We start from the raw sequence: 12778 nt of genomic DNA, 5'->3' as shown, positions 1-12778 counted from the left end.
TTCACCCCCCCCCCCACGGGACCCCCAACCCCTCCCACGTGCCCTCCCACCCCCTGCCCCCCCCGTGACCCACAGACCCCCCCATTACCCCCCCCACGACCCACATCACCTCCTCCACCCCCATCCCCTGTGACCCTCCTCCTCTCCCCCCCTCAAGGCCCCGCCCCCTAGCGGCGGCGGGGGGCGGGGCAGCCGGGGGGCGGGGCCGCCTCGCCCGCCCCCGGGGAGTCGAAGGGGAAGAAGCCGCCGCCCGCGGGGGGGGAGGCCCCGAAGAGGGGCCCGAAGGCGCCCGGCGGCGTCGCCGTGGTGACCGCACCTGCGGGGGGGGGGGGGGAAGGTGGGGAACACGTCACCGGCTGCCATCTTAACCATAGCGGCCGCCATCGTACCCACCCTGTCATGGCGGCCGCCATCTTACCTGCTGCCATGGCGGCCACCATTGTATCCACAGCCATGGAAGCTGCCATTGGAGCCCCAACATGGCGGCCGCCATTGTTAACCCACCACCATGGCGGCCTCCATCATACCGTCATGGCGGCCGCCATTGTACCCACCCTGCCATGGTGGCCACCATCGTACCCACCACCATGGCTGCCATTGTACCCACCACCATAGCAGCCATCATCATACCCACCATCATGGCGGCCACCACTGTACCACCACCATGGCGGCCGCCATCTTACCTGCTGCCATGGCAGCTGCCATTGTATCCACCACCATGGCGGCCACCATCATACTCACCATCATGGCGGCCACCATTGCACCCACCGCCATGGCGGCCGCCATCTTACCTGCTGCCATGGTGGCCACCATTGTATCCACAGCCACGGAAGCTGCCATTGTAGCCCCAACATGGCGGCCGCCATTGTACCCACCGCTATGGCAGCCACCATCTTGCCCATGGTGGCTGCCATCTTCCCACCCCCACCCCACCATGGCAACCACCATCTTGCCCACGGCAGCCATCTTCCCCATCGCCATGGTGGCCGCCATCTTCCCCCTTCCCCATGGTGGCAGCCATCTTCCCCATGGCGGCCATCTTCTCCCCCAGCAGCCATATTCCCCGCGGCGGCCATCTTCTCCCCCTTCCCCATGGCGGCCATCTTCCCCCTTCCCCACGGTGGCCATCTTCCTCCCCTTCCCCACGGTGGCCATCTTCCCCCCCTTCCCCATGGCGGCCATCTTCCCCCTTCCCCACGGTGGCCATCTTCCTCCCCTTCCCCACGGCGGCCATCTTCCCTCCTTCCCCACGGCGGCCATCTTCCCCCCCTTCCCCATGGCGGCCATCTTCCCCCTTCCCCACGGCGGCCATCTTCCCCCCCTTCCCCACGGCAGCCATCTTCCCCCCTTCCCCATGGCGGCCATCTTCCCCCCCTTCCCCACGGCGGCCATCTTCCCCCTTCCCCATGGCGGCCATCTTCCCCCCCTTCCCCACAGTGGCCATCTTCCCCCCCCTTCCCCACGGCGGCCATCTTCCCCCTTCCCCACGGCGGCCATCTTCCCCCCCTTCCCCACGGCGGCCATCTTCCCCCTTCCCCACGGTGGCCATCTTCCCCTCTTCCCCACGGCGGCCATCTTCCCTCCTTCCCCACGGCGGCCATCTTCCCTTTCCCCACGGCGGCCATCTTCCCCCCTTCCCCACGGCAGCCATCTTCCCCGCCTTCCCCACGGCGGCCATCTTCCCCCCCTTCCCCACGGCGGCCATCTTTCCCCCTTCCCCACGGTGGCCATCTTTCCCCCTTCCCCACGGCGGCCATCTTCCCCCCTTCCCCACGGCGGCCATCTTCCCCCCTTCCCCATGGCGGCCATCTTCCCCCTTCCCCCACGGCGGCCATCTTCCCCCTTCCCCCATGGCGGCCATCTTCCCTCCTTCCCCACGGCGGCCATCTTCCCCCCCTTCCCCACAGCGGCCATCTTCCCCCCCCTTCCCCACGGCGGCCATCTTCCCCCCCTTTCCCCACGGCGGCCATCTTCCCCCCTTCCCCACGGCGGCCATCTTCCCCCCTTCCCCACGGCGGCCATCTTCTCCTTCTCCACAGTCCCCCTTCCCCACGGCGGCCATCTTCCCCCCCTTCCCCATGGCGGCCATCTTCCCCCTTCCCCCACGGCGGCCATCTTCCCCCCCTTCCCCACGGCGGCCATCTTCTCCCCCTTCCCCACGGCGGCCATCTTCCCTCCTTCCCCACGGCGGCCATCTTCCCTTTCCCCACGGCGGCCATCTTTTCCTTCTCCATAGTCTCCCTTCCCCACGGCGGCCATCTTCCCCTCCTTCCCCATGGCGGCCATCTTCTCCCCCTTCCCCACGGCGGCCATCTTTTCCCTTCCACATGGCGGCCATCTTCTTCTCCACAGTCCCCCCCTTTCCCCCACGGCGGCCATCTTCCCTCCCTCCCCACGGCGGCCATCTTCCCCCTTCCCCATGGCAGCCATCTTTTCCTTCCCACAATCCCCCTTCCCCACGGCGGCCATCTTCCCTCCTTCCCCCCGGCGGCGGCGCCTCCTCACCCGTGGGCAAAGCCGAGGCGGGCAGGCCGCGCCCGCCGGCGGCCATGTTGCGGAGGCGCAAGCCGTCGTAGAGGCCCTGCAGCTTCTGGTACTGGCGGTTGCGCTCCATGAGGCGCTCGGAGAGAGCCGTGAACTTGCCCTGGTATTCCTCGAGGAGACGCTTGAGCGAGGCCACCTCGGCGCGCACGGCCGCCACCTCGGCCTCCTTGTCCTGGAGGCGGCGGGCGCAGGCCCGTTCCGCCTGCCGCAGGCGGCCTTCCGCTTGGCTCGAGGCGTATTCCTGGTAGAGGCGCTCCTGGTGCACCTGCGGGGCGGAGGGGACGCTCGGAAAAGGCGTTCGGAGAAGACACATGGAGGAGACACGAGGAGGAGACGCGTGGAGGAGATGCTCGGAAAAGACGTTCGGAGAAGACGCTCAAAGACACGCGGAGGAGACGCCCGGAGGAGACGCGCAGAGGAGACGCCCGGAGAAGATGCTTGGAGAAGACGCTCAGAGAAGATGCGCGGAGGAGACGTTGGAGGAGACGCACGGAGAAGATGCTTGGAGAAGACTCTCAGAGAAGATGCGCAGAGGAGACGTTGGAGGAGACGCGCGGAGGAGACGCGCGGAGGAGACGCATGGAGGAGACACTCGGAGAAGATGCTTGGAGAAGACGCTCAGAGAAGACACGCGGAGGAGACGCTCAGAGAAGACGCTCGGAGGAGACACACGGAGGAGACGCTCGGAGGAGACGCCCGGAGGAGATGCTCGGAGGAGACACGCGGAGGAGACGTTGGAGGAGACGCACGGAGGAGACGTGCGGAGGAGACTTTCAAAGACACTCGGAGGAGACGCTCGGAAAAGACGCTCGGAGAAGACGCTCAAAGACACTCGGAGGAGACACTTGGAAAAGACATTCGGAGAAGACACTCGGAGGAGACACACAGAGGAGACAAAGACACGCAGAGGAGACGCCCGGAGGAGACACGCGGAAAAGACGTTTGGAGAAGACGCTCAAAGACACGTGGAGGAGACGCTCGGAGGAGACGCTCGGAAAAGACGCTCAGAGGAGACGCACGGAGGAGACACGCGGAGGAGATGCTCGGAAAAGACGTTCGGAGAAGACGCTCAGAGGAGACGCACGGAGGAGACGCACGGAGAAGATGCTCGGAGAAGACACTCGGAGGAGACGCGCGGAGGAGACAAAGACACGTGGAGGAGACACACGGAGGAGACGCTCGGAAAAGATGTTTGGAGAAGATGCTCAAAGACACTCGGAGGAGACGCTCGGAAAAGACGTTCGGAGAAGACGCTCAAAGACACTCGGAGGAGACGCTCGGAAAAGACGTTCGGAGAAGACGCTCAAAGACACTCGGAGGAGACACTCGGAAAAGACATTTGGAGAAGACGCTCGGAGGAGACGTGCAGAGGAGACACACGGAGGAGACGCTCGGAGGAGACATTCGGAGAACACACTCGGAGGAGACGTGCGGAGGAGACGCTCGGAAAAGACGTTCGGAGGAGACGCTCGGAGGAGACACACGGAGGAGACACGCGGAGGAGACATGCGGAGGAGACATGCGGAGGAGACGCTCGGAGAAGACGTTCGGAGAAGACGTTCAAAGATGCGCGGAGGAGACGCTTGGAAAAGATGTTCGGAAAAGACATTCGGAGAAGACGTTCGGAGAAGACACTCGGAGGAGACGCGCGGAGGAGACAAAGACACGTGGAGGAGACACACGGAGGAGACGCTCGGAAAAGATGTTTGGAAAAGACGTCCAAAGACGCTCGGAGGAGACGCTCGGAAAAGACATTCGGAGAAGACACTCGGAGGAGACGCACGAAGGAGACACGTGGAGGAGACGCTTGGAAAAGACGTTCGGAGAAGACGCTCAAAGACACGCGGAGGAGACGCCCGGAGGAGACGCTTGGAAAAGACGCTCAAAGATACGCGGAGGAGACGCTCGGAAAAGACCTTCGGAGAAGACACTCGGAGGAGACACACAGAGGACACAAAGACACGTGGAGGAGACGCTCGGAAAAGAGATTTGGAGAAGACGCTCAGAGGAGACGCACGGAGGAGACGCGGAGGAGACGCTCGGAAAAGACGTTCGGAGAAGACGCTCAAAGACACGCGGAGGAGACGCCCAGAGGAGACGCTCGGAAAAGACGCTTGGAGGAGACGCTCAAAGATACGCGGAGGAGACGCCCGGAGGAGACGCTCGGAAAAGACACTCGGAGGAGACGCTCAAAGATACGCGGAGGAGACGCCCGGAGGAGACGCTTGGAAAAGACGCTCAAAGACACTCGGAGGAGACACTCGGAAAAGACATTTGGAGAAGACACTCGGAGGAGACACACAGAGGAGACAAAGACACGCGGAGGAGACGCTCGGAGGAGACGCTCGGAAAAGACGTTTGGAGAAGACGCTCAAAGACACGTGGAGGAGACGCTCGGAGGAGACGCGTGGATGAAGACCATTGGAGGAGATGCCCGGAGGAGACGCGCGGAGGAGACGCCGGGAGGAGACGCCGGGAGGAGACGCGCGGAGGAGACGCCGGGAGGAGACGCGCGGAGGAGACTCTCGGAGGAGAGGCTCGGAGAAGACGCTCGGAGAAGACGCTCGGAGAAGACGTGTGGAGGAGACGCTCGGAGGAAACGCCAGGAGGAGACGCGCGGAGGAGACGCCCGGAGGAAACGCCCGGAGGAGACGCCCGGATGAAGACCATTGGAGGAGACGCCCGGAGGAGACACCCGGAGGAGACGCCCGGATGAAGACCATTGGAGGAGACGCCCGGAGGAAACGCCCGGAGGAGACGCCCGGAGGAGACGATCGGAGGAGACGCCCGGAGGAGACGCCCAGAGGAGACGCCTGGAGGAGACGATCGGAGGAGACGCCAGGAGGAGACGATCGGAAAAGACGCCAGGAGGAGACGCCCGGAGGAGACGCTGGGAGGAGACGCCCGGAGGAGACGCCCGGAGGAGACGATCGGAGGAGACGCCAGGAGGAGACGCCCGGAGGAGACGCCCGGAGGAGACGCTGGGAGGAGACGCCCGGAGGAGACAAAGACGCATGGAGGAGACGCCCGGAGGAGACGCTCGGAGGAGATGCTCAGAAAAGACGCTCGGAGAAGACGCACGGAGGAGACGCCAGGAGGAGACGCCGGGAGGAGGCGATTGGAGGAGACGTCCGGAGGAGACGCCCGGAGGAGACGCCCGGAGGAGATGCTTGGAGAAGACACACGGAGGAGACGCTCGGAGGAAACGCCAGGAGAAGACGCGCGGAGGAGACGCCCGGAGGAGACGCGCGGAGGAGACGCTTGGAGGAGATGCCCGGAGGAGACGCCCGGAGGAGATGCCCAGAGGAGACGCCCGGAGGAGACGCCCGGAGGAGATGCTTGGAGAAGACGCGCGGAAAAGACGCTCGGAGAAGGCATGTGGAGGAGACACTCGGAAGAGACGCGCAGAGAAGATGCTTGGAGAAGACGCTCGGAGAAGATGCTCGGAGGAGACGCGCGGAGAAGATGCTCGGAGGAGACGCGCGGAGAAGATGCTCGGAGGAGACGCGCGGAGAAGACGCGCGGAGGAGACGCTTGGAGAAGATACTTGGAAAAGATACTTGGAGAAGACGCTCGGAGAAGATACTTGGAGAAGACGCGCGGAGAAGATGCTTGGAGAAGACGCGCGGAGGAGACGCGCGGAGGAGACGCGCGGAGAAGGAAACGAGGCAGACAAAATGGCCGCCCCACCCGCCCCTTCCGCCGCTCACCTGGTAGGTCCAGAAGGCCAACGCGCGGGAGCTGATGTCCAGCACCACGTCGGGCCGCAGGCCGGCCAACACCATGGCTTTGTATTCCTCGGAAGGGCTCAGCTCGGTGCGGACGATGTCCAACTTGCCGGCCAAGGCGCTGCCGCAAGCCGGGCACACGGCCGGCGAGCGGCTGAACTCGCCGCTGCCGTGCGGGTCGCAGAAGACGTGCGAGCAGGCCGTCACCCAGGCGTAACCCGCCAGCTTGGCCCGGCACTTGGGGTAGTTGCACAGCAGCAGGTCTTCGCACAGCGCCATCGCGGCGGCGGCTGCAAAGATGGCGGCGGAGGGGGTTCCCGCCTCGTCGGCTCGGCCCCGGCGCGGTTCCTTGAGGTGGAGCGACATGGCTGCTCCATAAGGTAAGTGGAAGCGGTGGGGGGCTCAAGATGGCCGCCATGGGGTGAGACGGGTGGGGGAAGGGTGAGCGATGGGGGGCTCAAGATGGCCGCCGTGGGGGGAGACGGGTGGGGGAAGGGTGAGCGATGGGGGGCTCAAGATGGCCGCCGTGGGGGGAGACGGGTGGGGGAAGGGCGAGTGATGGGGGGCTCAAGATGGCCACCATGGGGTGAGACGGGTGGGGGAAGGGTGAGCGACGTGGGGCTCAAGATGGCCGCCATGGGGTGAGACGGGTGGGGGAAGGGTGAGCGACGTGGGGCTCAAGATGGCCGCCGTGGGGCAAGACGGGTGGGGGAAGGGTGAGCGACGGGGGGCTCAAGATGGCCGCCGTGGGGCAAGACGGGTGGGGGAAGGGTGAGCGACGGGGGGCTCAAGATGGCCGCCGTGGGGCGAGACGGGTGGGGGAAGGGTGAGCGATGGGGGGCTCAAGATGGCCGCCGTGGGGTGAGACGGGTGGGGGAAGGGTGAGCGACGGGGGAGGCTCAAAATGGCCGCCGTGGGGCCCAAAGCAGCCGCCGTGGGGGCGACGCCGCGTGGGGCAAGCGGGACCGATGTGGGGCTCAAGATGGCCCCCACGGGGGCTCAAAGCGGCCGCCGTGGGGCTCGGGGAAGCCGCCCTACCTCGGCGCGGAGGAAGAAGCAGGAAAAGCAGCGGCGAAAGGAGACGGGGAAGGCGCCGCCGCCGCCTCCTCCTCCTCCTCGCCGCCTTCGCGCGGGGCGCGTGAGGGAGGCGCCGCGCTTCTCTCCTCACAGTGAAAAAGGCGGGAAAGCGAGAGCGGCTACTGCGCACGCGCCGCCGCCCCCCCCACCCGCCCTCTGCGCATGCGCCTCCCCCACCCGCCCTCTGCGCATGCGCCGCCGCCTCCACAGCCGTTCCCGCCCTCCGCGCATGCGCCGCCCCCCCTCCACAGCCGCCCTCTGCGCATGCGCCCCCCCCCCCCCCGCCAACAGCTTTTCCCGCCCAAACCTTGAGGAGAAGCGGGACGAACCATCTCGGAAATGGGGGGGGGGGGGGGAGGAAAACAGCCGAACGGCGGCAAGAGAAACCGCAGAAAAAAAGGTAAAAACGGGGGAAAAAAAGACTTTATTGAAAAAAAAACAACGTCAGCTCCATTCGTTGCTACGCTCCGGAGCGGGGCTGCCCCGCCGGGCGCTTCGGTACCGGCGCAGCCGATGGTTCTGCCTCCCCCCCCCGCCCCGCCATGGCCGCTGCTGCGAGCGCCGCCGAGGAAGAAGGGGCAGAAGCGCCTCAAGGAGGCTCCGCTGAAGGGGGGGGGGGAAGCGGCGAGCGGCTCCGTCCCCGCCGCGCTCCGGCCGCCGCACCTGAATAGGGGAGAGGAGAAGGGAAAAAAAAACCGCCGGCAGCGTCGCGCCGCGTCGCCCCGCCGCCGCCGCCGCCGCCGCCACCTTCGCTTGTGCGACCCCGCAAAATTCGCAGCGGCCCCCGGAATGGCGGCGCCGAGCCACCGGCCGGGCGAGCGAAGGAAAAGCCGCCGTTTGCTCTGCGACGCCGCCAAACCCCGCCGCCCACGGCTCGCGGCGGCGGGGGGAACGCGGGTCGCCCGCGGCGTGGGGTGGTTTTGGGGGGGGGAAGCGCGTTACCTCCGTTAGCGCCGCAGCCCCGCTCCTGCCGCCGCCGCGGCGCGTTATGAAATGGAGGTAGAAGCCGCGCGGGGGAAGGGGGCGTGACGTCATCCCGCCGCAGCGCGGCCCCCTATTGGCCGGCGGCGGCGCGCGGGGGCGGGGCCGCACGCCCTCCTCCTCCTCCCCACCAAGTGCCGGCCCGTTGGCGCCGTATGCAAATCCGCGCCCTGCTATTGGCTGCGGACCCACCCGCTTCCTCCTCCCACCGCGCCGGGGCTGCAGGGGTGGGTACGGGGGGCGTGGTTATGCAAATGAACCCGCAGGGAACACAATAGGCGCGTGCCCTGCTGGGGGCGGGGCTTGCCAGGATCCTAGCCCTGCAATTGGAGGGGGAAGCTGGAATGGGGCGGGGCTTGCCAGGTGGGCGGGGCTTAGAGGGGCCAAGCCCTGCAATAGAGGAGGGGAGGAAGCCGATGTGGGTGGAGCCTCCCCGAGGCCGAGCACTGCAATTGGGTGGGGGGGATGCTGAGGTGGGCGGGGCTTCCCAGGAGCCAAACCCATTGGTGTGTGTGGGGGAAAGATGGTGTGGGCGGGGCTTGCTGCAGGGGCGGGGCTTGCCAGGCACCATTCAGGGGAGGGAGGAGGGAAGGTGCCCGTGTGGGCGGAGCCTGCCGCTGACAGGGGGTGTGGCTTCCCGCAGAGGGGGAGGCGGGGCCTCCCCCAGCCACCTCCCCCAACCCCAACCAATAAACACACAGAGACAGCGCCAGGGGGAGGGGCAGCCTTTATTCCCACGAGGGGGGCGTGGCCTGCCGCCAGAGAAGGCGTGGCCTGCCGCCGCGGGTGGGCGTGGCCAGCACCCCCCCAAAGCAGCTACATACAGCAGCTCTGCCACATGGAGCTGCTGCCCCCAAAAGGGGGCGTGGCTTACTGGTGGGGCGTGGCCTCGCAGGGGCGTGGCGTCAGGGGGCGTGGCCTCATGGGGGCGTGTCCCAGCGCAGGAAGTAGACGCGGCCCCAGGCGTCGCCCAGGGCCAGGCCGGGCCGGGGGCCGGGCCGAGGCTCCATGCAGCTCACGGGGCCGGCGCAGGCGAAATGGGCCAGCTAGGGGGCGGGGCTTCATCAAGCCACGCCCCCTGAGAGGCCACACCCCCCTGGCTAAGCCACACCCCCTTTAGAAGAACTCACCGGGGGGCCCCCGCCGGGGCGCCAGAGCCGGACTCGGCCGTCGCCTCCCGCCGTGGCCACCGTGGCCTCGTCCAGGGCGGCCATCGCCGTCACGGGGCCGTCGTGCGCCTGCCGCCCGGACGCCTGGGTCCCTCGGACGCCTGGGCCCCTCGCCCGGACGCCTGGGCCCCCTTTTCCCAGACGCCTGGGCCCCTCACCCGGACGCCTGGGCCCCTTCCCGTCACCCACCTTGCGACGCCTCCAGGTCTCCCGCATGGCGCCGGGGTCGCCGCAGCCGGGATTCGCCCATAGGGTGCCGTCGGATCGGGCCAGGAGCAGCCCCTTCCCTGCGGGGGGGGGGGGGTCACCGACACCCCCCAAACCCCCCCGAAACGCCCCGAAACCGGCGGCCGGCAGCCAACCCCCCCCAGGATCCCCAAAATCCCCCTTTTTCACCCCAAAATGAGCAATGTGCCCCCCAGCACCCCCAAATCCCCCTTTTTTCACCCCAAAATCAGCACCCAGACTCCTCCAGCACCCCAAAATCCCCCTTTTTCACCCCAATTCACCCCTGGACCCCCCAGAACCCCCCAAATCCCCCTTTTTCACCCCAAATTCGCACCTGGACCCCCCCAGCACCCCAAAATCACCCTTTTTCACCCCAAAATGAGCACCCTGACCCCCCAGGACCCCCAAAATCCCCCCTTTTCACCTCAAATTCGCACCTGGACCCCCCCGAACCCCCCAAATCCCCCTTTTTCACCCAAAATCAGCACCCAGACTCTTCCAGCACCCCAAAATCCCCCTTTTTCACCCCAAAAATGAGCATTCTAACCCACAGGACCCCCAAATCCTCCTTTTTCGCCCCAAATTTGCACCTGGACCCCCCAGAAACCCCCAAATCCCCCTTTTTCACCCAAAATCAGCACCCAGACCCCTCCAGCACCCCAAAATCCCCCTTTTGCACCCCAAAATGAGCACCCAGACCCCTCAGGACCCCCCAAAATGCCCTTTTTCATCCCAAAATCGCACCTGGACCCCCCCAGAACCCCCCAAATCCCCTTTTTCACCCCAAAATCAGCACCCAGACCCCAGACCCCCCAAATCCCCCCTTTTCACCTCAAATTCGCACCTGGACCCCTCCAGAACCCCCCAAATCCCCCTTTTTCACCCCCAAATCAGCACCCAGACCCCCCAGGACCCCAGAATCCCCTTTTTCACCCCCAAATTTGCACCTGGACCCCTCCAGGACCCCCAAATCCCCCCTTCTCAACCCAAAGCAGCACCCAGACTCCTAAAATTGCCCTTTTTCACCCAAAACCAGCTCAGACCCCCCCCAGCACCCCCAAAATCGCTCTTTTTCACCCAAACCAGCACCTGGACCACCCCAGCACCCCAAAATCCTGTTTTCACCCCAAATTTGCACCTGGACCCACCCAGTACCCCCAAAATCCCCCTTTTCACCCCAAACCAGCAGCCACACTCTCTTGGACCTCTAAAATTGCTGGGTTTTGCCCCAAAATCACCGTTTCTGACCCCAAAATGAGCACCCAGGTCCTCCAGCACCCCAAAATTGCCCTTTATCACCCCAAACCAGCAGCCAGACCCCCAGCATCCCAAAATCCCCCTTTTTCATCCCAAAACAAGCAGCCAAATCCCCTTGGATCCCCAAAATGCTGCTTTTTACCCTAAAATCACCATTTTTCACCCTAAAACCAGCACCCAACCCCCTCCAGGACCCCCAAATCCCCCTTTTTCACCCCAAAATGAACACCCAGACACCCCAGCATCCCAAAATCCCCCTTTTTCACCCCAAATGCAGCACCCGGACCCCACGCCCGACCCAAAATTGCCCTTTTTCGCCCCAAAACCGCTCACCGGGGAGGAAGCAGGCGCGTTGAACCACTGCGAGGGGCCGCGAGGCTCCAGGGGGGCGGAAGGGGCCCAGGCGTCCTGCACCGCCAGGCGCCCGCGGCCGGAACCTGGGCACCCGCACGCCTGGGTCCCCGCCCGGACGCCTGGGCCCCTCATGTCCCGGACGCCTGGGCCCTTTCCCCAGACGCCTGGGCCCCTTCCCCGGACGCCTGGGCCCCTTTCCCGGACGCCTGGGCCCCTTTTCCCGGACGCCTGGGCCCCTTTTCCCGGACGCCTGGGCCCCTCGCCCGGACGCCTGGGCCCCTCGCCCGGACGCCTGGGCCCCTCGCCCGGACGCCTGGGCCCCTTTTCCCCGGACGCCTGGGCCCCTCTCCCCGGACGCCTGGGCCCCTTCACCCGGACGCCTGGGCCCCTCCTTCACCCGGACGCCTGGGCCCCTTTTCCGGACTCCTGGGCCCCTTTTCCCGGACGCCTGGGCCCCTTCTCCCGGACGCCTGGGCCCCTTCTCCCGGACGCCTGGGCCCCTCCCTCCCTCCTTCCCCGGACGCCTGGGCCCCTCCCTCCCTCCTTCCCCGGACGCCTGGGCCCCTTTTCCCAGACGCCTGGGCCCCTTCTCCCGGACGCCTGGGCCCCTTCTCCCGGACGCCTGGGCCCCTTCTCCCGGACGCCTGGGCCCCTCCCTCCCTCCTTCCCGGACGCCTGGGCCCCTCCCTCCCTCCTTCCCCGGACGCCTGGGCCCCTTTTCCCAGACGCCTGGGCCCCTTCTCCCGGACGCCTGGGCCCCTTCTCCCGGACGCCTGGGCCCCTTCTCCCGGACGCCTGGGCCCCTCCCTCCCTCCTTCCCCGGACGCCTGGGCCCCTCCCTCCCTCCTTCCCGGACGCCTGGGCCCCTTTTCCCAGACGCCTGGGCCCCTTCTCCCGGACGCCTGGGCCCCTTCTCCCGGACGCCTGGGCCCCTTCTCCCGGACGCCTGGGCCCCTCCCTCCCTCCTTCCCCGGACGCCTGGGCCCCTCCCTCCCTCCTTCCCCGGACGCCTGGGCCCCTCCCTCCCTCCTTCCCCGGACGCCTGGCCCCTCCCTCCCTCCTTCCCCGGACGCCTGGGCCCCTCACCAGGCGGCAGGCGCGAGGGCAGGAGGCTCCGGCCCAGAGCAGGAAGGAGCCGTCGGGCAGCGCCTGGGCGTCCACGGGGCTCCCGGGCAGGCGGAAAAGGGCCCCGGCGTCCGGGCAAGGAGGGCCCAGGCGTCCGGGGAAGGGGCCCAGGCGTCCGGGGAAGGAGGGGCCCAGGCGTCCGGGGACGGAGGGGCCCAGGCGTCCGGCGGGAGCCCCCCCGGGTCGCCGAAGCTCTCGGCCGCGTCACTCTGCGGGAGAGGGGTGAGACCGGGGGGGGGGGGGGGGAAAGAGGGGGGGGAGCCCCCAAAATGGGGCCCCCGGGACCCCCCCAAATCCCCCCGGACCCCCAAAACC

At 67.1% G+C, this 12778-nt stretch overlaps 1 protein-coding gene and 2 long non-coding RNA genes across 3 annotated transcripts; all 3 read right to left on the bottom strand.

The window, feature by feature from the left end:
• Window positions 1-152: 152 nt before the first annotated feature.
• CCNB1IP1 (cyclin B1 interacting protein 1) lies at window positions 153-6640 on the bottom strand. Its single transcript, XM_067314997.1, has 3 exons — window positions 6255-6640; window positions 2506-2809; window positions 153-316 (listed from the first exon to the last, which is right to left on the bottom strand). Exons 1-3 carry the CDS (start codon window positions 6636-6638, stop codon window positions 168-170), a joined length of 837 nt encoding a protein of 278 aa, XP_067171098.1. The 5' UTR covers window positions 6639-6640; the 3' UTR covers window positions 153-167.
• A 1114-nt stretch (window positions 6641-7754) lies between these two features.
• On the bottom strand, window positions 7755-8389 carry LOC136995182 (uncharacterized). Its single transcript, XR_010886781.1, has 2 exons — window positions 8292-8389; window positions 7755-8012 (listed from the first exon to the last, which is right to left on the bottom strand). It is a non-coding gene; the product is annotated as an uncharacterized lncRNA (long non-coding RNA).
• Window positions 8390-9243: 854 nt separating this feature from the next.
• On the bottom strand, window positions 9244-12543 carry LOC136995180 (uncharacterized). Its single transcript, XR_010886780.1, has 5 exons — window positions 12425-12543; window positions 11318-11421; window positions 9689-9786; window positions 9461-9568; window positions 9244-9376 (listed from the first exon to the last, which is right to left on the bottom strand). It is a non-coding gene; the product is annotated as an uncharacterized lncRNA (long non-coding RNA).
• Window positions 12544-12778: the final 235 nt, after the last annotated feature.

The sequence above is a fragment of the Apteryx mantelli genome, chromosome 39 (genome assembly GCF_036417845.1).
Source record: "Apteryx mantelli isolate bAptMan1 chromosome 39, bAptMan1.hap1, whole genome shotgun sequence".
Lineage (NCBI taxonomy): Eukaryota > Metazoa > Chordata > Aves > Apterygiformes > Apterygidae > Apteryx > Apteryx mantelli.
The sequence above is the reverse complement of the archived record's forward strand: the minus strand, read 5'-3'. Positions and strand labels throughout refer to the sequence as shown.

Bases quoted from the DNA above. Each gene is read 5' to 3' on its own strand.
- CCNB1IP1 (XM_067314997.1), bottom strand. From the start codon at position 6,638: ATGTCGCTCCACCTCAAGGAACCGCGCCGGGGCCGAGCCGACGAGGCG. The intron at 2,810-6,254 runs GTGAGCGGCGGA...TCCGCCCCGCAG, and splicing joins TGGCCTTCTGGACCTACCAG to GTGCACCAGGAGCGCCTCTA. The intron at 317-2,505 runs GTGAGGAGGCGC...CCCCCCCCGCAG, and splicing joins CGCCTCGGCTTTGCCCACGG to GTGCGGTCACCACGGCGACG.